The sequence below is a fragment of the Penicillium roqueforti genome (assembly GCF_015533775.1).
Source record: "Penicillium roqueforti strain LCP96 04111 chromosome Unknown scaffold_01, whole genome shotgun sequence".
NCBI classification, from domain to species: domain Eukaryota; kingdom Fungi; phylum Ascomycota; class Eurotiomycetes; order Eurotiales; family Aspergillaceae; genus Penicillium; species Penicillium roqueforti.
The window spans coordinates 1,644,769-1,667,900 of record NW_024067565.1 but is presented as its reverse complement, the minus strand read 5'-3'; the positions used below and the strand labels follow the sequence as shown (position 1 = coordinate 1,667,900).

At 48.4% G+C, this 23,132-nt stretch overlaps 10 protein-coding genes across 10 annotated transcripts; 7 read left to right on the top strand and 3 right to left on the bottom strand.

Moving 5' to 3' along the window:
• Positions 1-81: 81 nt before the first annotated feature.
• Positions 82-1,469, top strand: LCP9604111_1071 (TLC domain-containing protein; the record flags this gene model as incomplete). The annotated part of the gene is made up of 2 exons (XM_039074428.1): positions 82-201; positions 264-1,469. 2 exons carry the CDS (start codon positions 82-84, stop codon positions 1,467-1,469), a joined length of 1,326 nt encoding a protein of 441 aa, XP_038933619.1.
• A 1,363-nt stretch (positions 1,470-2,832) lies between these two features.
• On the top strand, positions 2,833-3,495 carry LCP9604111_1069 (transcriptional regulator family TF; the record flags this gene model as incomplete). The annotated part of the gene is made up of 1 exon (XM_039074416.1): positions 2,833-3,495. One exon carries the CDS (start codon positions 2,833-2,835, stop codon positions 3,493-3,495), a length of 663 nt encoding a protein of 220 aa, XP_038933617.1.
• An 875-nt stretch (positions 3,496-4,370) lies between these two features.
• LCP9604111_1068 (uncharacterized protein) lies at positions 4,371-5,057 on the bottom strand (the record flags this gene model as incomplete). The annotated part of the gene is made up of 2 exons (XM_039074405.1): positions 4,371-4,842; positions 4,900-5,057. The coding sequence occupies 2 exons, from the start codon at positions 5,055-5,057 to the stop codon at positions 4,371-4,373; spliced, it is 630 nt and encodes a 209-aa protein (XP_038933616.1).
• Positions 5,058-5,799: 742 nt separating this feature from the next.
• Positions 5,800-6,763, top strand: LCP9604111_1067 (uncharacterized protein; the record flags this gene model as incomplete). Its single annotated transcript, XM_039074394.1, has 2 exons — positions 5,800-6,029; positions 6,082-6,763. The coding sequence occupies 2 exons, from the start codon at positions 5,800-5,802 to the stop codon at positions 6,761-6,763; spliced, it is 912 nt and encodes a 303-aa protein (XP_038933615.1).
• Positions 6,764-7,311: 548 nt separating this feature from the next.
• On the top strand, positions 7,312-8,741 carry LCP9604111_1066 (chitin deacetylase CDA6; the record flags this gene model as incomplete). Its single annotated transcript, XM_039074383.1, has 2 exons — positions 7,312-7,519; positions 7,576-8,741. The coding sequence occupies 2 exons, from the start codon at positions 7,312-7,314 to the stop codon at positions 8,739-8,741; spliced, it is 1,374 nt and encodes a 457-aa protein (XP_038933614.1).
• A 593-nt stretch (positions 8,742-9,334) lies between these two features.
• Positions 9,335-11,250, bottom strand: LCP9604111_1065 (uncharacterized protein; the record flags this gene model as incomplete). Its single annotated transcript, XM_039074372.1, has 2 exons — positions 9,335-10,854; positions 10,929-11,250. 2 exons carry the CDS (start codon positions 11,248-11,250, stop codon positions 9,335-9,337), a joined length of 1,842 nt encoding a protein of 613 aa, XP_038933613.1.
• A 653-nt stretch (positions 11,251-11,903) lies between these two features.
• On the top strand, positions 11,904-13,856 carry LCP9604111_1064 (uncharacterized protein; the record flags this gene model as incomplete). The annotated part of the gene is made up of 1 exon (XM_039074361.1): positions 11,904-13,856. One exon carries the CDS (start codon positions 11,904-11,906, stop codon positions 13,854-13,856), a length of 1,953 nt encoding a protein of 650 aa, XP_038933612.1.
• Positions 13,857-15,314: 1,458 nt separating this feature from the next.
• LCP9604111_1063 (transcriptional regulator family TF) lies at positions 15,315-17,922 on the top strand (the record flags this gene model as incomplete). The annotated part of the gene is made up of 4 exons (XM_039074350.1): positions 15,315-15,428; positions 15,486-15,580; positions 15,632-17,625; positions 17,690-17,922. 4 exons carry the CDS (start codon positions 15,315-15,317, stop codon positions 17,920-17,922), a joined length of 2,436 nt encoding a protein of 811 aa, XP_038933611.1.
• A 40-nt stretch (positions 17,923-17,962) lies between these two features.
• Positions 17,963-19,212, bottom strand: LCP9604111_1062 (NAD(P)-dependent alcohol dehydrogenase; the record flags this gene model as incomplete). The annotated part of the gene is made up of 3 exons (XM_039074339.1): positions 17,963-18,916; positions 18,991-19,119; positions 19,189-19,212. The coding sequence occupies 3 exons, from the start codon at positions 19,210-19,212 to the stop codon at positions 17,963-17,965; spliced, it is 1,107 nt and encodes a 368-aa protein (XP_038933610.1).
• An 859-nt stretch (positions 19,213-20,071) lies between these two features.
• Positions 20,072-21,879, top strand: LCP9604111_1061 (sugar porter family MFS transporter; the record flags this gene model as incomplete). Its single annotated transcript, XM_039074328.1, has 4 exons — positions 20,072-20,288; positions 20,338-21,035; positions 21,107-21,347; positions 21,416-21,879. The coding sequence occupies 4 exons, from the start codon at positions 20,072-20,074 to the stop codon at positions 21,877-21,879; spliced, it is 1,620 nt and encodes a 539-aa protein (XP_038933609.1).
• Between the last annotated feature and the right edge of the window lie 1,253 nt (positions 21,880-23,132).

Sequence of the window (23,132 nt, the reverse complement as noted above, 5' to 3'; positions counted from 1 at the left end):
CATCCACCTCTTTCCATTGGAGCACGTGAGCTCGAACCCTCCGAGTCCAAAAGGGTAGGAAGCTCGAGTTTCCTATTCGCCATGGTTCGCCCCCGGCGAACATCAGCCTTGGGCGTGGACATTCGGGGTGACACTAGTGCGCCAGCGATGTCCACGATGAACGAAGTGAGTCCTATCGAGCCATCATCGCCATTTCTGAAGGTACGTATTGAAAGTCATTGCCCACCCACCCAAATCCCCTCACTAACCCGTAATCCCACCAGCAATTCGATGTCGCACACAAACAGGCCAGCAAGGCGCAGACCAAACGACGTCGCAGTCGCTCCCTCCTCCACCGCTTCGCGGATACCTGTCTGCGATACACATGGCTCCTGCCGCTTATCGTGATGCTGTTCCTGCTCGGGTTGTACGCGCTTAACCCCACAACCTCGAACCCGATGCACAGCGCGATCTTCTTGTCCTACCCGCAGCCCCCCAAGACTCCCGGTGGACCCATCATGTATGGCAAAGGCAAAAAGGATATTGCGTTCGTGGCGTTCTACACGATCGTGCTGTCGTTCACGCGCGAATTTATTATGCAGCAGATGATCCGCCCCTTTGCGGTGTGGTGTGGTATCCGTGGGAAGGGGAAAACGGCTCGGTTCATGGAGCAAGCGTATACGGCCGTGTACTTTGGTGTATTCGGGCCGTTTGGTCTGTACGTGATGAAGCGCTCGACTATCTGGTACTTCAATACGACGGCGATGTTTGAGGGCTTCCCGCACCGCGAGCACGAGGGTCTGTTCAAGGCGTACTACCTGCTCGAGGCGAGTTATTGGGCTCAGCAGGCGATTGTATTGCTGCTGCAGTTGGAGAAGCCCCGCAAGGACTTCAAGGAGCTTGTTGGTCACCATATTATCACGCTTGCGCTTATTGCGCTGAGCTACCGCTTCCACTTCACGTACATGGGCTTGGCGGTGTATATCACGCACGATATCTCCGACTTCTTTTTGGCCACCTCCAAGACGCTCAATTATCTGGATGCGTATATCACCGCGCCATACTTTGCCATGTTCGTTGGATGGTGGATTTACCTGCGTCATGTGCTGAACCTGAAGATCCTCTGGGCTGTTCTGACCGAGTTCCGCACTGTTGGACCCTTCGAGCTAAACTGGGAGACACAGCAGTACAAGTGCTGGATCAGTCAGTACATCACCTTTTCGCTGCTCGCCAGTTTGCAGGCTGTCAACCTGTTCTGGCTGTTCCTGATCCTGCGCATCTTGTCAAACTACATCTTCACCAATGTCGCAAAAGACGAGCGTAGCGAGGACGAAGAGGAAGAGGAAGCGCTAGAGTCTGTCAATGCGACCAAGGCAATTGCCAGTGGCGCAGACCAGACTGGCAAGGAGAACCACGCTCCTCAGGTTCTGCTCAACGGCGAGCCTGTCACTGAACAGCGTGGTCCTCGGACTCGCAGCAGAAAGGCATAAGTCTAGCACTTTCCCTGAAGTTTGATCGATTATCATTTAATCGATCAGCATTCAAACAATTACCCGACATCAAAGTTGGGGACTTTCACAGTTTTATAGTTATGCATTGGATCAAGTGTGTCTCCAGCTGATCCTCTGGATGTTGATATGCTGTTATGTATTTGTTGGAGCTGGGTCTGAGCCCGGTACATTGGCAGTGCCTGTGAGATAGCCCTCTAGAAGAGCGGGCGCCGGCACTTGTTTTGACGAGCATATGAATTAAATAATTTTTACTACATTTTCTGTCTCTTGATGTTCTATTGTCATTCATGTACATCATTTGTGTTTTTTTAACATACTTTTTGAGTCCATGGATGTCATTTATGAAGCAAATATGAAACAAAGGGACTTACAACCAACCATATTTATTGTAAGCAATTAAGCCTGGTCCTGTTTTCTTTTTGAAAAGAATACTCCCAGCGATATGATATCAGATAGACTTGATTTTTTCCTTCTCCACAACCAACATTCGCAAGCCGGATATCATGAGTAATGAACATCATCCAAGGTAGAGGGGATTATTACCTTTATGGCCTGGATGAATCCGGCATGAGACAATACCAAGCACAGTGATGAAACAACCAGCGCGATGTCGAAAAGCGGATATCAACCCTTTCTCGGTGTTTCGAGGGAGTCGAACTTCATGTTGAAGCTCCAAGGTAGTGCGAGAGAAACACGACTGAACTGGGTTCTTGTTTCCAACGAGATAGAGCTTCCACGTTTCTCGCTTATATCGTCTTCTTCGGACCTCAGGTGCTATTGCTTTGGTCTTATACTAGGATCTTATACGAAGTCTTACCAAGATCTTCGGATGATAGAATTTCTAGCAATGAATCGAGAGTATAACCAAACTTATTCACTTATAGACAGCTCGTCACAAACTGCATATTTACCAGTTCCCTGGTTCTTCAGTGAAGAATATAATGCATATAGATTCCATATTCACTGCATCAAAATACATTGGCAATAAGCTACTATTGTCGTTAACAAGCTCATTCTTTCCTATTCTCCTTTGTACCTTCTACAAACTATATCAACTGCCTACTTCGATGCCTGCATATACGAAGGTAATATTGCCTTGTTAATCACATCGCATCGTCTAGGCATCAATGCCAATAGCGTCTTGTCAATATACGAATAGTAGCTACAATTTGTGTTTATATCAGAAGATTTCTCCGAGTATTCTTCCCTTCCTCGTTGACTCTCATCTTCCCTTCTTTGCTGAGTACCACAGTCACGACCAATTGCCTATCACATTTGACATACCATTCAATCTATCATTTCCACCTTGTTTATCCTGTGACCACTACTCCAAGTAGTCACTATGCCACTCCGCTTACCATTTGGTGTGCTAAATTATATCACACACTTTACCGAGCTAGCCATCAAGAAAATCGAAGACTTGGCAGAAACAATCGAAGAACATAACATGGACGGTCATATCTTACCAGAGCACCTCATTGAAGACATAAATTGTTTGACTTCCCATCTACAAACCTTTCGACCTGATGATAACATCCCAATTTTCCTTGGTCCCGGCATGAAGGTACAACAAATAATCTCCAACAACCTCGAAGTGGCTTGGTATCTCTCGGCGTGCCTTTACTTCCACAATCGAATCAACCACATCTTCGTGGACGACACTTCCATCCCTGTGGATGCCATCTTGATGTGCCTGCTCCATGCCGAAGAGCTCAAGGCACTGGTGGCACTCGAGGTGATGCACAGAGATCCACCCGTCACCTTCCCTGCTTTTGTGGGAGCCTGCAACAGCAAGGACTGCCAGTTGTGGGCATCCTTGTGGCGTTCGTTGCAGCAATATGACCTTCCAAATGTCACGGCACAGTGGACTGCCGTCCAGGACATTTGGAATCTCATTGATGAGACTCGGGAGGAAGGAAAGGAGGATTTGAGCTGGGTGGATGTTATGCGAAGGCCCGATGGACTCTCATTGAGGCATTTCTTTGAACGCCGTGGGTTTTATTGAATACCCGGCCCTTGCTAAGGTGTCCTGAAGCTAGGTGGTACACTCAGGGCTACCACGGCCCAACTAAAAGTCTTTCATGGAGATTTTTTGACAAAATACTTTTATTTCTCTTACCTAGTAACGCCTTAGTAACGTCTAAGTAACTTCTAAGTAGCGCGGCTAACGCCTAAGTAACGCCTAGGTAACGTCTTAGCCACATCTAAGTAACGTCTAAGTAACTTCTAGGTAACGTCTAAGTGAACTTACAAAATACTAGTAAATTTAGAAAAGCTTAAGAATCAAGATGTGATATCACGATCCTAAGTATACTGTGAGCGATTGTCAAACACTGCTAGGGAAGGGCTTTAGGTGTCACGTGGTGGTTTGCTTCCCTATTTTTTCTTTGGTTCATCTTTTAGATCAATATGATGATATTTCTTCTTCTTCCTTTGTGTTTTAAGACGTGCGCTTATTATTGACATTTCAAAAGAGCAACAAGAGTACGGCAGACGACATATTCTGGTTTACGACAGATTATCCTAGAAGGCACCTAGAAAGATATCTCTAAATGTATTAAAAAGGCATCGTAATATAATTGCAATTATAATGTTCATGATATCATCTTGAAACAATCTATATTGGGATTATCCAACCCTATATCATCAAGTATAGAGGTCGTATAAGCGGCCAACTATTGACTACTAAGATTAGACCGGACTAGCAGAATAGACCAATGAACTATCGTTCTTCAGCACGCTAACATGACTGGTATCTATATCTCATATATAGTAGAGGTACAGGTACACGAATAGTATGGGACAAAGAATCGAACATTAACATGTTGAAATATCATACACAGGCTTGGCTCTACAGCCGCTCAAGGGAGTAAGGCGTCTTCAGTTCTTTGCCTCGCCATCATTGTTCTCGCCCTTTCCAGCATCCTCGGACTCATCCTGCTTAGGCTCGTCCTCCTTGGATTCGTCTTTCTTTTCGTCCTTATTTTCCTTCTTAGAGTCATCATCATTGGGCTTCTCCTCCTTTTTCTCCTCCTCGGGCTTTTTCTCCTCCTTGTCTTCCTCCTTGGACTCGCTCTTCTCATCCTTGGGTTCTTCCTTCTTTTCTTCGGGCTCTTCATTTTTATCCGCCTTCTCTTCGCCTTTCTCCTCGGCGTCCGTCTTTTCCTCCTTCTTGGGCGCCGGCTCAGAGGATCCTTCGGTAGGTTTTTCCTCGGAAGCTTCCTCTACCTCGCCGTGATCCTCCGTGTGTTCCTCTTTATGTTCGTCCCCGTGAGTGTCGTGATGTCCCTTCGAGCCAGAAGGCCAGAGGAAATAGATCATTGGAACAGTCACAGCAGTAGAGGCCACCAACCTACAATCAGAAGTAGTTAGAAGACCGAATAAGATTTCTTGGAAGAACATAACTTACCAAGGCAAGTTACTGGATGAAGGCCCTGGCTCATAGCTGTTGCTAGTATACTTGAATCGTCGACCAAGGAGCTGGGCAGACCGGCGACTAACAGAGCCGACACGGAAGGACTGAGCTGCAGTCGCAGCGCGGAAGATTGAACGGCGCGCAAAGACCATTGTGTAGTAGCAACCTGGGTACAAACAGAGTAGAATTGATGGAGAACGTGGAAAGGGTGATAGGTTGAAAATGGATTGTTTAGGTACAAAGTAGATTGGAGCACAAAGAGCACAAAGCACAACGCCAAGTCAGCACTAGAACACCAAAGCTTCCCGGTTTTCGCAAGTCGACCTCTCGGTGTCGTAAGACCGCATCCTAGTTGTTTCCGAGATGGTCTGTGCGTCGTGATGTAATTGGCATGGTTGGGCCAGGTACTTGGTACTTGACGAATACGTTGGTTTTGGTGGTTTTAGACGGTAGCTGGTACTTTCAGAGGACCTTGCAGGTACAACTTTTATTACCTCGGTATAGTTCACGGGGTATCAATAGAACGACCATTCTTGGAGCTTGGACGGTGTTCGTCATCACGTGCATCTCGACTGAGTATCAGATCCGATAATTGGAGAAATCCAAGTATTCAATGTCACCTTCCTTAATAAAATGACTATGTAGGGGCCATATTCGAAGATCTAACCGATATTTTATGTTCAAAGTTGACATTTTCGGAGGTTGTCACTGAGTTGCAATCATGCCTCAGGCCATAATAATGACACCTTAGGCGGAAACACCCCCACGTTGCGGCGTCTATCAAAGGCTACCGCAAGCTCTCCCCGGTGCTTTCACTATCCACTGCTTCACTCGTCACCTTGGCTAGGCTTTCTCTCAACCTCATTTACCGATAACAGTCATAGCTTCGTCAATATGGCGGACCGCCAGGTTACCCAGCAGACAATTTTCGCCCTGCTAGCGAAGCTTGATGACCCCGATGCGGACTTGAGATACATGTCCTTGAACGATCTATATGGAATCCTGACCAACCCAAATTCTTTATTCCTCTCCCACGACCGTGGTACTGCAACAAAACTCGCAGGAGGTCTGCTCAAGGCCTTGGATGATCAACACGGCGACGTGCAGAACCAGGCCCTCAAATGGTATTCGAGCTCTATTGCCCTCCGATCCTGCTGATATCTAACTCGAACCCAGTCTCGGTCCTCTCGCAGTTCGCTTACCACTCGAATCCCTTACACCTCTTCTCGAGCAGTTGGCCAATTTGACTGCCTCCCAGACGATAGACACATCGGTCCCCAACACTGCTCTTCGCGTCATCGTCGATACGCTCCCTCGTCCCCAGTCGGGCCAGCCTCCATCTCAAAATTCGATTATTGCATACACAGCAGTTTCGGAGGTCTTGGTTCCCCGTTTGACTGGACCGACTCTCTCAATCACAGGACGGCGGAGCTCAGTGGTGAGAGGCATGATGGAGAAGGATCCATCACGGGGCTTCAGTAGTGATGCCATCGATGTGCTCATCAAGGTCGTGACCTGCTTTGGGCCTCTGCTCCAAGATTCGGAGCTTGCTTCCCTCCAGGCATCCGTCATGGCCATCATCCAAAACGACACGGCTGGAACTGTTGTCACTAAACGCGCCCTGACAGCCATCTCGGCGCTTGTGCTCTACTTCTCCGACAACCAGCTCAACGAATTTGTGTCCGATCTGACGAAAACATTGTCTTCCGAGATTTCTGTGGTGCAGCGTCGGCACTTGATCGCTGCAATTGGCGCCATTGCAAAAACCGCACCTGGGAAGTTTGGCCCACACCTGGATACCCTTGTTCCTTTTGTCTTCTCGGCAGTCGGAGAAGATAACATTACCCGGGCAAATTGATTTGTCATAACTATTGCCCTATGATAGATGTCTGACCGACACTGAAGCCTAGACCCTTACGCATGATGCTAAGGGCTGCTACAGGAGCCCGATGTGCTGCGTCTGATCTTAATTGGCTATATGTAGTCACATCATGACCATATTGATCGCACCCACTAGGCTTTGGTTGCTAAATCCGGAAAATGTACTGGGCTCCCAGATCAACCTTCCAATGCCCCAGACGGCTATGGATTTCACGATACCCACGTTCATATTGAATACAAGCGCCGTCAATCTCTACTTCTACACCTCTTTGTCAAGGTTAGGAGCTCTTGCCACGATACTTGCTCCTGCGTTTTGTGATTTAAGTAGAAAAATGCCTCGAAGCTTCGCTCTTTCCTTCTTTGTCCTCCTTCCTCTTGTAGAAATTAGCTCCATTGCTTTTCCCCCATCCTGCTGGCCTCTTCTCTCTTCTCCTCTCACTCCGAATCACCTGTTGCTATCATCCCAACCCATTGCATCTCACATACCCAGTTGAACATAGATTAACCCTATATACCATTCTCAAGATGCGTATTCAACCCATCTGGGTCGCCACTTTGGCAACGTGTGTATTTGCTAAATTGCATGTCGGTCCTGTGCATACGGTTGCAATTGAACAACCTCAACCAGAAACCGAGTCTCATTTGGACACTCGTGATGCCCCCAACAATTTGGACTATCGCTGTGGCCCCAAGATCGGCAAATGTCCGGTCGGTACATGCTGCTCGGGTGCAGGTATGTTCTCAAAATCCTGTTAGCTTGAGCACCTTACTGATGTCATTCTACGATAGGTTTCTGCGGCACGTCGAAGGCGCACTGTCGCTCTCCAGACTGCAAGCTTGACTACGGTAAATGTGACGCTCACCGATCGCCTTCTGGACCCCCAACCAAGGAAATCCCCCGTCCTCACGTCGGCCAAGTTCCGTACGGCCCTCGCGAGATTCGTTCATGCGCTATCCCCGGAACTGTTGCATTGACCTTCGACGATGGCCCGACACGTTACACTGGCGATCTGCTCGATTTGCTTGACAAATACGATGCGAAGGCGACATTCTTCATCACTGGGATCAACAACGGAAAGGGCTCTATCGATGACCTCACCTTGCCATGGGCTTCATTGATTGAACGCATGCACTCGAGTGGCCACCAGATTGCCAGTCATACATGGTCGCATGAGGACCTCAGTAAGATCACTCCTTCGCAACGCAATGAGCAAATTGAGAAGAACGAAGCTGCGCTGCGCAACATTCTCGGATCTTTCCCCACTTACATGCGGCCGCCTTATTCCAGCTGCAGCCCTGACACAGAGTGCGGAAATGAGCTGGGCGAGCTTGGATACCACATCATTTTGTATGACATTGACACGGATGACTATAAAAATGACAGTCCAGATCTGATTCAACGGTCTAAGGATATCTTTGATCACCAGCTTTTGAACAGCGACCCACGCACCAAATCATGGCTTGTCATTGCCCATGACGCCCATGAACAGACCGTCCACAACCTCACAGAGCACATGCTCAAGGGCATCAAGCGGCAAGGCTATCGTGCCATTACCGTCGGCGACTGTCTCCGTGATCCCAGGCCACTCTGGTACCGCAAGGATAGCCGGATGCCCACTCAGAAGAAGAAGCCCAAGAATACTGCTTCGGCAGATCCCAACAAGCCGATCTCTTGGGACGGGTCCTGTGGTTCCAACTACACTTGCCTTGGATCTACCTATGGCTTTTGCTGTGGTAGTACTAGCTCTTGTGGCAACACCACCAGTCATTGTGGAAGCGGCTGTCAAAAGGATGCCGGATATTGTTCCGTTGAGGCTCCTTACAATGGCGATGCCTGGGACCCGAAAGTCCAAACCAAGGGTCACAAGTCGGAAGCTGATTCTGATTTCCGAACCATTGGCACCGCGGCTGCAACATCGTTGTTCCTTGCTTTGATCGTTGCGATGTGGATGTGATGAATCATTTTGATCTTTGGATTGGATTGCCATGATTGTTTGGCCGGGTTTTACATTGTCGAGATTATAGTTATACTTACATGCTGTGGCTTCATTGTGGCCAAACCATTCGTTTGAACTTATCGGCAGACACGGCAGGGTTAGCTAGCTCATGGAATAGGAATCATCAAGAGGTATCAGAATTGCAATACAAAGTTCGTCTTTTGCTCGAGTAATGATAGGCTTTCATATGAGCTGAACTCTGCTCCTCCAAATAGATGTAATTTTTTCGATATTGAGACTAGAGAAGATCTCAAGACAAATCGTCGCAGCTCACACCTGGTCAGGATATTATCCTACCTTTCACCTATTCCATGTAAATGAAGAAATATATGTAGACATGCAACTATGGAAGATATGCAGATACCAATATGCAGATACCAATACCAACAGAAAACAAAAAGAAGTAACAAAGAAAGCAGGCCGAGAACATTCTCTCGAGGGGTATAATGATAGCAGAATAATAGCAGCAACAGACCAAACCAATGAAAAAAAAAAGCCAAGACCTAACCACAGCTTGAAGATGACCATCACAAGGAAGCAGATCACTCTCCCTATTTCCGCACCATCTTAAGCAACGGCGCAATCCTCGCCCTCTTACTCAATCCCACGCGGTAAGGCACCCCATTCCGCGCCGAGATGGGACTGTGCTTATCCGGGCCCTTTCCTCCGTTCTGGGGTGTATTGACAGATGAAGTATCGCGCTTCGAAGGAGTCTGAGGCTGAGGGGTATCAATCGTAGTTTCAGGGAGAGGTTCAGGATCGGGAAGTAGACTGGGGTTCTGGTCCTTGCTTTGAGTAGCAGATGTATCGTTGTTATCAGTATTAGCTATCGGCATGGGTTTGGGACTATTATCGACAACGACGGACACATTCGGCGCAGGAGTCTGGGCTCCAGAGGGCGGCTTGTTTGGCTCGGGTGTATCTGCGGACTCTGATGGTGTTTCCGCTTGTTCGGTTGTCTGCTTTCGCTTGCGTCCGCGTTTTTTGGGTGCTGGTTTCTCGGCTTTCTGCACGTTTTGTGTCTTCTCTTCTGCTGTGGGAATCGGTGCCTGGGGGTATGAGTCCAAAACATTGGAGTCTAAATCCTGTCTCGGGGCCTTTGGGGTTTCTGCCTGCGGGGTGGCATTTCCTGTTGAAGGTTCCATACTGAGAGGCTTCGTGTCTACCCATATGACGTCGTCATCGGCATCAGGGGCAGGTGTCGCCTTGCCTTTTTTAGCTTTCTTCTTTCTCGGCTCCTTTGGTCCTGATTTTGCAGGCTTAGGGGCTGTTTCTAAGTTTTCTTCGTCAGTCTCATCGGAGACTCCACTCGAGGCCGGGGTATTATCTTCCGTGGTCTCTTCGCTATCGGAGGGGTCAATCGCACCATTTGCGCCAGGGTGTTTGAACTCGTGGTCTCGAGAGTTGGCTAGCTCATCGTCTTCATCATTATTTAGCCCAGTTTGTTTCTTAGGTCGTCCCCGCTTCTTCGTTACACCGGTCAGCCCGACATCTGGCATATTTGGTAAGACGGCAGGGAGAGCGAGCTCGTCATGCGTGCTTGATTGGGATTGCTGCGGGGAAATAAGACTGGTTCCAGCAGTGGTAATATTTGCATCCATGCGATTCAGCGATGCAATTGAGGAGAGAGGCTCAGTGTCATGGGGGGAAAAGGGACCAGTCTGCTGAGACTTCGCCTGTGAGGCTTTCTGGGGTGGGTTCGACTGAGGGTTCTCTTCTTCCATAAAAGGCTCGGTAGCGTGGTAAGGAACGACTTTCGGAGGCGAGGCCATTGTATTAGTGGTGTCAGGCGGGGTCAAGTCATAGGTACCCTGTCTGGTGGGCAACAAAGTCTGATTTGCATCGACATAGGCGGCATCGACATAGGCGCCAATGGGTGCTGGATTATATGTGAAGCTGCCATTCTCCGGTTGATATATCTGATACGGGTGGTAACCTGGTACGGTAGGAAATGGCGCGGACTGAAATGATTCTATCGAGTACGGTGCGGCCGTAAAAGGGAGGCTTGCACTTGAAGGGTCGTCGTCCATAAGTCTTCTCTGCGCGATTCCGATCTCCGTCATCATGGCGCCTAGATCATCTTCGGTATCAGTATATAGATCACTTCTTATTATTTGTACTTCAGACTATGCTGTCACATCGTACCAACCGACCCACTTCCACCCTCAGTTGAGGGTATCCATTTGTCCTCCCGCCGTTGCTGCGACGAAGATAACATTGACTGACCCTTCTCTTGGGATTGGAGGAACTCATCAAAGTCGACGCTCAACTCCGGGATTATGCTTTCATCAGGAGCAGGACCATGTTCATACACTGCATTGTGGATCGTATTTTTGGCGGGGGCATGTTGATATTCCTGCTGCAATGCGGGCTCGGATGGGTGGACGGGGTTGGCGGAGGTGGAAAGGTCATCCCCCTCCGAGAGTTCGTCCTCGTCGGAATCCTGAATGACACGATCTAAACTCATCGGGATCTAGTTGTCAGAGCTGGTGGCTTTGATCGTTGAAAATAAAGTTGTCCAACGCGTCCCTGACACGACAGCACGTGATGATAAGGATGCATGATAAAACACTTCATGCCTCGGTCCCGACTCCCGACTTCAGTGGATTCGTCTCTATGAATTTATACTCCGTAGTCAATCGAATAATAGTGCTTATCTTCAGCACTCATGCATTCTCGTCCTGTTTGAGCTCCTTTACAATGTCCGGCGGAGTACTCCGTACGTACCTACATGTCTAGCCCTAAGTAAATTCGCTCAATCGGCTATCTCCGAGCATCAGTATCTCGGGCTTATCTTCCTTGCATGGTGTTGATCTTCAATGCTTTTCTTGAAACAATTGCAATCTCGGTCTTTTTCAAGGCAATACCTTGTGTCGATCACACACATGGTGCCTAGTTACTCCGTATTGTGGCCCTCCGTTAACATGACGATCGTCATCAGTTTATCCATATCCAATCAGCAAATCTTCAATTCAGACATTCGGACCGAAGAACCCGGATTGGATTTTAATTGGCCTTCTATATATATTCTACAAAAATGGCTGTTATATAAAGAATGATCGGCTGGGCAACATACTGGATTCTCGCGGAATTCCAAGCATCGATCCGGTGCAGAACATCATGTTCTTTTTCTCCCTTCTGGCCCTATTGGGCCCTTCACTGTGCCAGGCCGCCTGCCCCTACGCGCATCTAGCAGATGCAAGCCTCAAGCCTCGCTCTGATGCCGTGCTCCCTCGTACTGTGCCGGGAAAGAAAGGCATCATGTTGATGAACCGTATCAATCCCTCCTCATCCAAACTGTACATTGCCAATGCAGATGGCACAAATGAACGCTCCTTGCTGGGCAATGCCTCCAACTACGAATACCATGCCTCCTTCCATCCAGACGGTAAGCACGTCGTCTTCACCACTGAACGTAACGGCGATGGCAACTCCGATATCTATATGGTCAACGTGAACGGCAGCGGTCTGACACCAATCGCAACCACACCCTCGGTCGAAGATGCGGCAGTTATATCTCCCAATGGCAAGTACGCTGCCTACGCCTCCACGGCCGGCGTCTACACCTCCAACATTTGGCTCAAGAACCTCGGGACCGGCGTTACCCGCAACCTCACCAACCAGACTGGTGTGACGGGCAAGCCTGAGTCGCCAAGCGGATTCTTTGCGCCTGCCTGGTCGCCTGATGGAGAATGGATCGTTTTTTCCTCTGATCGAAACACCGCGTGGACCGGTCATGACAATGGCACTGGCTGGGAGCATACTCAAGAGCTGGCTATCTATGCCATCACCCCCAAGGGAACTGGCTTCCGCGAGGTGTACAGCAAGGCGAATTACACTTACGGGTCGCCGAGATTCTCCCCCGATGGCAAGCGAGTTGTATTCTACGAGATGACGGTGCAAACAACTTGGGATGCGCGTTCGTCGTTCACCGTCAACTCCACAACCAACCAAATCGTTTCTGTGGACTTCGAAACAGGAACCGATTTTGTCCAACATACCAATACCTCCGGTGTCAAGATTTTCCCGCAGTATGTCTCGAACACTGACATCGGATACTTGCTCAAAGGCGGAGACGACGGCGGTATTCACTACACTTCCAGTGCAAAGAAGATTCTCGGAGGTATGCGCTCACCTGCCTGGTCTGCTGACGGCAAACATGTGGTCTACGAGAAGACTGGCTGGGAGATCCGGCCATTGCAAAAGGAGCTGTGGTCCTGGGACCCGGAGTGGGATTACCACTTCATGGACGTCTTCCCCGATCTCTCTCTTGATGGGCAATTGACCTTCACCTCCAAGCAAACGGGTAGCCCCGGCAATTCTTCTATAGCCGTAATGCCCCCGGGCGACACCAAATTCACCTTGGCGTTTGATACCTACGAAACCGGCGCGCTTGACGAAGCCACCGTTTCCAGCGGTGAAGGTGGGTCCTTCCAGCCATCCTGGTCGTCTGATAGTGAATGGATCACCTTCGGTCTAGGATGGTGGTTCCAAAGCCGCGCCGATGAGCCCGGCTGGATCTTCCGGGCCAAGTCCGATGGATCGAGCTATGAGCAACTCACCTTCGGCAACTCCTCCAATAAGGGATTCCCCAGCTTCTCGCCCGACGGAAAGAAGATCGTGTACCGCGAATACCTGCCTGAGTTCGGCCTGCGTTTGCTAGACCTAAACTCTAACGAGACCACCACTCTGACGACAGAGCGTGATAATCTGCCATTCTTCTCGCCGTCCGGCGAGTGGGTTCTGTTTACGCGCAATATGACCGACCTGTCGAAGAACGAGTTCTCAAATTATGAAGTGTGCATTATTCGTCCTAATGGGACAGATTTGACTGTGCTCACTACATCGTTTGCTAACGATGCCCACGCTGTCTGGACTGCTGATGGCCGCATTATGTGGTCCACTGGAATGTGGGGATTCCAGGCTGAAGCTGCGACTTACGATGATACCTTCCAGCCTTACGGCCAGATTATGGTTATGGATGCTGATGGCTCGAACAAAACGGTCCTCACTGATAGCATGTGGGAGGATTCGATGCCGCGTTATGTACCTAATAAGTTTTTGACGCAGTGAGATGCGGGCTGTTAGAATAGTGAAGTTGAGAAGCACTATCATGATGGAGCTTATGGCAATAGTGTAAGAATCGCAGGACGCTTACATGCCCTTCGTAGTTAACGATAGAGCGCGCAGATAGAATACTGAGTTATTTTATGATGATACTAAAAGACATCTCATATGTGTATCGGAAAGACAAATTCCCAGTAAACGCTATTCTGATCTAATACATACATCCCCTATCCAGTCATTCTACACAATATGTGGATGACATGTTAAAACATTACTTCAACATGTAAGCGTCTAATTACTATGGAAATCAGAGGGGTTATATATGGGAAACCAGACCGATGAATGTACCAAGCCATCAAGTATGTTACATGTAATTGTAGAAACTTATTGTTAAGTTTGTTCTACAATTCCATACTTAGTTGACGGCTGATTATATATTCCAAAAGGATATTCGAAAACATCCAAGAGAACCAAACGCATACCAAAAAAACCATTTAATAAACACACAGTAGTGACAATCTGAGAAGTTCACATAAGTTTCTTACACCTTAAATGGGTTTCCGTTTTCTCATCTCCTTCTATTCATTCGTAAGCGAAACCCGGGAAACGCCTTTTCCATACTTGCACTGGCCAAAAACACACACTCAAACAGTCTCACCTTCTTTCGGGAAATACCGGTGGCGTTTAAGAGATCATAGACAAGATGACAGAGAATACCAGCCAAAGGGCTACATAGTTGTATCAACACCCTCTCACCCGTCAACAGCTATTTGTAGATGTAAAAAAAAAAATCAAAAAGAAGAGGTCGTGCCCGGGATCGAACCGGGATTGCTGGTATCAGAAACCAGAGTGATGACCATTACACTACACAACCGAATTTGTTGAGGAAATATTCCTTATTAAACACTATGAAGCTTCAATAAAAATGGCTTTGCATTTGCCCTCAATACCGACAATAGATCCCGACCCTAAAATTATCTAGGATATACGGCTAGGAATACTTTAGAGGCTTCCTGGAATCCTCTAAATTTGGATTAAACCCCAAGCTTTGTCTTTTGTCCAAGGATTTTCTTTGTGAAGCTTTTGAGCCCTGCCCTTCCAACAATTCAGGTTGTGTAGTGTAATGGTCATCACTCTGGTTTCTGATACCAGCAATCCCGGTTCGATCCCGGGCACGACCTCTTCTTTTTGATTTTTTTTTTGAGAATTGCTGAGGCTATTTTCTAATCCTTTAATATAGTTATGATTAGTTATGTATGGCCTACACAACTTCTTAATAACAAAGTATCTAGACTTTTTACGTTGCCTACTTTTGTGCCTATATCCGAACGGAACACAACCCTGGACCTCGGGTGGAACATCCGCGGATGAGATAAACTCAAGCGCGTGACCCTACACGCGCAAATTTGGTTAGTTTGGAAATCTTATTTTTTGCCTACATGCCACCTTCAGTATAACCTCATGATGACTGGAGGTTTCACTGTTGACACTGTCGAGCATAGAAGCAGTTATGTCCGGTCGCCACTGCCGACCAGAGTCCGGAGTGCCTGCGAAAGATGTCGGCGCCATAAATCTCGGGTAGAGCCACCCTGATCCCACTTGATCAGGACGTATACTGAATCCAACCTGGACTAGTGTGACCCTGTTCGACCTTGCTCGGTGTGTATCAGGGCCAACGTCGATTGCCGACCACTTCCAACGACCCGACCACGGAGGGCCACTCTGCCGAAGTAAGTACACCGAGATCCTCTAAACTCTCCTTTACTTACATCAGATGTCAGGCGCCTGGGTTCCAAAAGAAACCCACTAACTGAGCGACATCGATCTCATCTATCTCCATTGACTCTTACCGAAAAGTCACCGGATGAGAATGATCGTGGTCGCGGTGAAAGAATCCCCGAGCAAAGTAGATTAATAGATGCACACCCTAGGGGCGATGATGCTGACTTCCCCGCTGGAGGGGAGAATATGCCTCCGTCTCTCAACTGCGGCGAAGCTGAATCCGCCATAGGAATTGCTCGAAGAATCTGTCAACTTGGCAGCCATAACATTGATGAACAAACCACATCCGCCATACCTGGATACCAGGCCAGCACCGGTGGTTCTATGGCAAATTCGGCGACGGGCCAACGCATTCCAATATCTTCCATCTTGAGCCGGCCGTTTCCTCCTATGGAGCTCGTGTACAGTCTGTTGGAAGATTATTTTGATGCCGTACACTGGTTCTCTCTCGCCATTTACGAGCCAAAATTCAGAAAGAGCCTAGATTCCATCGCGGATGGTTCTGCATATCCTTCTCAAAGACCCTTTCTCGTGTTATTGGCCGTGATGCTTGGAATGGCATCGTGGTACCGATCTCAGAGGAATTGCACTGACCCGGCCGACAACAGCGATGACATGAAGAAATTGAGTGCGGACTTATTGGGGTTGGTTGAGTCAAATCTGGTGGAATTAATGGATCAACCTTCGGTCACCTCGGCCCAGACCTGCATTCTCCTAGGATCGCATCACGTCTATCATGGCCGTCCAAATCTCTCCTTTTCTTTATTAGGAGCGACTATAAAGATGGCACAGTCTTTAGGAATGCATCGGGGCCTTCTACGAGGGGATTTCGAGAATATCGAGGAAAGAAAAAGAGTGTGGTGGACGATTTACACATGGGACAGGTTCGCATCAATTACATATGGCCGGCCATTGGGCATCAACGACAAGGATTGCAATCTTGATATGCCAGCGGATGTGTTCGAGAACCCGAATTTTGTTTCTCCAGCCCTCGGTCAGGCCAGCCCTATATGCTATTCAACCTACCAGCGGGAGCTAAACCAGCTCTACTTGATTGCGTCGCCTGCCCTCAAGACCGTCTTCGGGTCACGTACTCTGAGGACGTCCAAACAGCTAAATGGTGACACGTATTTTGCACTTGTCAGGCACGTCACCGAGAACCTCCAAAAATGGCGATCTTGCCTACCGAGCCATTTGGCTCTGGACCTTAATCGTGACTTCGACCCCGATGATACACCAAGCTTGAGGGCGTACGCCCTGCAGTCTCTGTCGCTACAACTGACTTGCGACAATGTTCTCATTGTACTGCATCGACCTTTGTTAGCACGGCAGGTTGATCATCTCTACACCGTGAATGAGCAAACACCGGAGGGAAGCAGAACAGATAATATCATGTATCATCCGGCCACCGATCCCTCTGTGGCCCAGTCAAATTTATCTCCCGACTCCGGATTTCCCAATAACCAGACCACAACTCCGGATCTATGGATGAATGCCGCAACAAGAACATCAAGGGTGACAGAATTGCCGGCTTTAGCGCAGCTCGCCACTGACAGCCACCTCTGCGCATTTCTTGCCATCAACTTATTCAATGCCGCGATTGTTTTGGCTGTGATGGCTCTCTCGGAGCCTCTTTCCGATACCGCGCAGGAAGTGAAGCGAACGATTACTCGCATTCTTCGTCTGCAAGATCTGCTGGGAAGACGGTCTGCACTATCGAAACAAAGCACGGCTGTGCTGAAGAATGTTGTTATCATGCTCCTACGTCGTGAATCGGCTGCCATGCTTGCTCCCGTCACCGCAACAAGCCAAGTAATGGGTCACCAGCCTTTACAGACATTGGCAGATCCGTCGTTAATTTCTGTTGAAGACACACTTCGAATGCCGCTAGATGCGACATGGGATTCTCGCAATCCCCTTGCTAGAGACCAACGTCTGCCGGACCTCAGCAGGGCTGATCGCCTGAACAATAGCTTAACATCTGTCCAATATGGTGAGCTTTATCATTCATCCGAGGTAGCTAAAATGATGAACTTGCTAACAAATATATTTTCCAGCTTTGGGTCCAGGAGATCGCTCCACCGGAATTCCTACTGGTGGAGATAGCCTTCAACCCCGCGAATTTGTTGAGCCAGGCATACAGGCACATGAAGTATGGCAGCTGCCAGCAGAATACGATTGGAACATGCCTGGTCTGTCTCGGGAACCCGTTGAAAACACTACTCAGGATAGCGTTGAAGGTGGGTTGTATTGGTTATGGGATATGACGTGGAATGGAGTCGGAGGGTAATCGGCGGTCTATCTAAAAATAACAGTCACAAAGGCATGCACTATGCCGTTGCTTTCGCCTCTTCCTGGTCGACATTCGGGCCATAGATCACACTCTTAATTCCACCCCGACCGGCGACATTTTTGAAAGCGTCCTCAGCCTGGCCGAATGCGTATTCATTAGTGACGAGACCATCCAGATTGACTCGGCGCGAGTTGAGCAATCCAACGGCCAACTTAAAGTCGCCAGGCCCGTACCGGAAGCTTCCCTTGAAAACAATCTCTTTGTCACAGATCAGACCAACCGGAACTGATGGGTTGGGTTTTCCCAAGCCGACTTGAACGAACGTTCCGCCCTGTGTGAGGGCAATAATACCACAGTTCAGACAAGGCTCAGCGCCAGTCGCATCCAGAGCAACATCAACACCATCATGCAAGCCGGCAGTTGCCAGCAAATCCGCGGCATTCTTGTCCGCCGCCTCCATGCTCATTTGGTATGTGTGCGTAGCGCCATATTTCATCGCGGAAGCGAGGCGAGCCGGGACAACGTCCACGACTATAACCGTTGACGCGCCGAAGGCACGCGCAACAGCACAGCAGAGCAACCCGACAGGGCCAGCTCCGAATATAACCACTGATTTATCCTGCATAAAGCCTGCCAATTGACAGCTGTGCACGGCTACGCTAAGAGGCTCGATCAGGGTGCCGTCGCGCATGGAGATGTGAGATGGGAGTTTGAAGCAGCATTCTGCAGGCACGCGGTAGTAGGTAGCGAGGGTTCCGTCGTATGGAGGTGTCGCGGCGAAGCGCATTCCCCGGCAGAGGTTGTAGCGGCCGTTGCGACAGTGATTGCAGGTGTTGCAGGCTATGCCGGGCTCGAGAGCGACTCGATCTCCAACGGAGAAGCCTTGAGCACCGCTTCCGGTCTCTACCACGATTCCTGTTGACTCGTGGCCTAGGATTATGGGGCCTTCAACGACGTATGGCCCGATTCGGCCATGTTGCCAGTAGTGGACCTGTGCGACGAGGATTCTTGTTAGTTTCGTTGCATCGAGAAATGGAATGGAAAAGTCGAAGCCGGTTCGCTTACATCTGAACCACAGAGACCTGTTGCCATGACTCGGACTATGACATCTCGGTCTGACTGGATTGTGGGTACGCTGCGTTCCTCGAAAGCAAATGTGCCTCCGGGATGCAGTACAAAGGCTTCATTGGTAGCCTAGATGAATTTTCGAGTAAGTAGGTGCATTAAACCGATGTGTTTGGGTCGCGACTAGGTTGGAACTACCTGGGCAGCTTCTGTGACGGTCATTTTTGCGGATTTCTTTGGTTTGATTGAGCAGGGCTTTCTGGGATTCTACTAAGCTTTAAATATTATGGATGCCCTGCAGATTTTACCCACTACGTTACATGTGCGAACGGATCCTATGTATTGAAAGTTTTCCGGCGGATAGTCGATCAGCTCCAGGCGAGGTCTCCATCGGTGTTCAAGCCCCGAGCCGGACTAGTATACGGGATACCGAGGAAGCATAAATTGGTTCAAATGGTGGCCATCCACGGCTCAATTTCATCCAAATTCGTTGAGGCCTTAGTTGACTATATATTCTCGCCCTCTCACACCTATCCTAGTCATTATCTCCCGCATCTTCCCGATGCCAATCCCGCAACTTCAGGAACCGTGTCGTCTTCCGCCGGCACAATCTTCGAGATATGCCAAGCCTCCCCGGAACCGCGTGATATTCGCCACCGGAACCGAGACGAGGGCTCCGCCAGAGTCCCGAAACCGTTTAGTTCCCCACAGATTCACGGCGAGATCGGTCATATGATGGACTATTGAACAAAGACTACTCGAATTTGACTACATCTAGGTCTAAATGATCAATAATAGGGCCAATTTTTCACGGCCGATCACGAGGGATGCCCAGCCAGCCGCGTATTCCCGTATTGTCTCATCCCGGCCATGAAAAACACATGGCTTCGGTAGCCCGGCGAAATGGTGACCCCATAGTGTACCTAGTGTACCAGGATCCATTTCCCCATCATTCTGGAGAAAATTCCTCTTCCACGCGGATATGGTCTGGGGTATAAATAAAGCCCTTGCCCCCTTATCTCTTGATGAAATCTACGAGTGGTTTTGATACGCTGTCCTCGTTGGTCGATTCATCTTCAGCATGGCCATCACAAAATCCTCCGAGCCGGCACCTGTTGCGACTCTCAGAGAGCGTTCCCTCGCTGTCGCCGCGGAAGTTGAGCAGCAGCAGAGCTGGCTAGAGAGGAAACTCAAACCCAAGAAGATCACGGCCCGGTACCCGTTGACAGGCAAATCCTTATTGTATGCAACATGTGCCTTTGGAAGCTTGGGAGATGCCCTTTTCGGTTATAACTCTGGTATGGCGTCCTCGAATATGTTGTCAAGATATAGCTGCTGATTTGATAGGTATCATGTCCGGGCTGCTGGTCAACCAAGTTTTTATAACTCGCTTCTTCAAAGACTATGGAGGTGCTGATGGGACGACCACTGCGGTCGATCCTGCGATCACCGGCATATCTGTTGCGTGTTTGCAAGCAGCAGCGGCGGTAGGATCACTCATAGCCGGTCGTCTTGGAGACATGATTGGCCGAAAGAAGTGTGTCCGTGTCGGCGCTTTCATCTACTTCTTCAGCTCGTTCATTCAAATATTTGCCCCTGATTTTGCCACGTTCGTTGGAGGCCGCACGGTCCAAGGATTGGGCGTGGGTTTCCTCTCTATGACTGTGCCTATCATCCAAACAGAAATTGCTCCTTCTCATCGCCGAGGTTTGATGGTGGGTATAGAGTACAGTTGTTTGATCGCTGGATATATGATTTCTTGCTGGGTGGACTTTGGGTTTAACTTCTTGCTGCCACACCATATCTCATGGCAGGGGCCTTTCATCATCCAGATTGTGTTCTCTTTCGTCTTGTTTGTCATGTCATTCTTCCTACCAGAGACCCCTCGATGGTTGGCTTTGAATGGGTTCATTGACGAGAGCCTGCAAACAATTGCAGATTTACATTCTGATGGTAATAAGGAGGCGGAGGTTGTTCAGAAGACGTTCCTCGAGATTCAAGAAGCGGTTATCTATGAGCACAATCTTGGAAAGTCCGGTTGGAAGGTAACGATCCCTTTACTACTTGTGTGGCTTGTCAATCTCGTGCATTACTAACACCGGATCGCACTTTATAGGAAATGTTCACCCGGTATCGCAAACGAACCATTGTTGGAATCACAGTGCAGATGTTCGCGCAGATCAACGGAATCAACATCATCTCCTTCTACCTTCCGAGCACCCTCGCCTCCGCTGGCTTTGATAATCGCAAATCCCTGCTGTACACTGCTGCAAATGCTCTTCCCTACACCGCTGCAACAGTTGTTACCTGGTGGTTGGCTGATCGATGGGGCCGAAAGCCTCTGCTCATTCTTGGAGGTCAGTTCCCACATATATATCGCCATGAAGGCGAGCATCGGATTAGTGAAAGCTAAAAATCAAAACAGGTCTCGGCATGGCCGTACTACTAGCCATTGTCTGCGTCTTCACCGAAATTAATGTGGATGTTCAAGTCAAAGCGAACGGCCAATATGCCTTCGTCATGCTTTACAATATCCTCTACGGATTCACCTGGGGTCCGATGCCGTGGCTTCTGCCCGCGGAGATCTTCCCACTCCGGGGCCGGAGTAAAGGCATGGCCCTGGCCACGACTAGCAATTGGGTCTTTAACTTCATCATTGGAATGGTCTCTCCGGACGCTTTCGCCGGCATTCATGGTTATTTCTACCTAGTGATTGCAGGATTCTGTCTCAGTTCGGCCATTCTAGTTCACTTTTACTATGTCGAGACAGCACACTGTTCTCTCGAGGAGATTGCTGTTGCATTCGGTGACAAGGCATTTGCGGATTCTGATGCGGAGGTTATGGAAATGGCTGATGCAAAGAGTGAGCAGGTGGAATACTCGGCATGAAGGAGGTCTGATGCTGGATTATACGGCTTTTCCTCTTCGTGGCTTTTGTACTAATGCGTTTCTGTATATATGATGCTAAGACGATGTAATTGCCCTTGGACTTGTCTTGAACTAGATCACTAAAACTCAGCTTGAACTGTTCCACACAAGTAGATTAATCCGATGAGATATAAATAAGTGGGCTATGAAAAATCCAAAAAGAAAAAGAAAAGGTCGTGCCCGGGATCGAACCGGGATTGCTGGTATCAGAAACCAGAGTGATGACCATTACACTACACAACCGAATTTGTTGGATCTCGATTTGAAAGTTGATTCTATATACGATATCTACAGTTGGGCGACTATTTTCTCACTATGTTGTTGCAGGGAATGAACTATATAAGAACCGCGAAAGGAAGATCATGGATTGCCAGAAGGTTTATGTTCAGAACCTACAATAATCAACTTCACACTACTCGATCTAATTTTCTAAGCTATATTACAAAGAATTTTGAGGTATTTCCCTAGTTATGCATAGGAAAGTCGTCCACATTCTGGAATTCGGATTGATACTTATTAACTTCAATCGCAATGGCTCCGTAATCATAAATATTGTGTAGCTGCAAGTAGTAAAATAGTATCACTTAATGTGATACTATCAATGGACGTCGCTATTGGGCAATTATTTGTTCATATTCATATCCACATTTAAAGAGGCCGAATGCCCTTAAGATTATCCGCAACAAGAAAGACGCTCCAAAGGCAACTATGTAGCTGATTTGAGAATAGAAAAAGGAATAGTAAAAAGCTACCGAGATCCAGACTACCCATTGAGTATGAGTTCCCTAAGACAGCTCTAACAATTCTACCTGCAGAGGTTGAGGTAGAACTAATAATTCTCGTTCCGAATCTTTTAGGGCTATTTTTGCGTACTTCCCAGTAAGGAAGTGGACCCCCTGGCTTATGAGGTCTTTCACTGAGATCCACACAACAACCCAGGTTGTGTAGTGTAATGGTTATCACTCTGGTTTCTGATACCAGCAATCCCAGTTCGATCCCGGGCACGACCTCTTCTTTGAATTTTTTTGTTAGGGAATTCTTTTCTGCTTGTTAGTTAACCATCTCTTAGTTCCAAGGTTATGAATATATACGTCCGGAATAACCATTTAACCGAGGCCCAATCAGCTCTAGCGTAGAAAAAAAAACACAGACACATAAATACGACCGGCTCGCCCGCGTCTTTGCTCTTTTTCTTTTTTCTTTTCTATCAACTT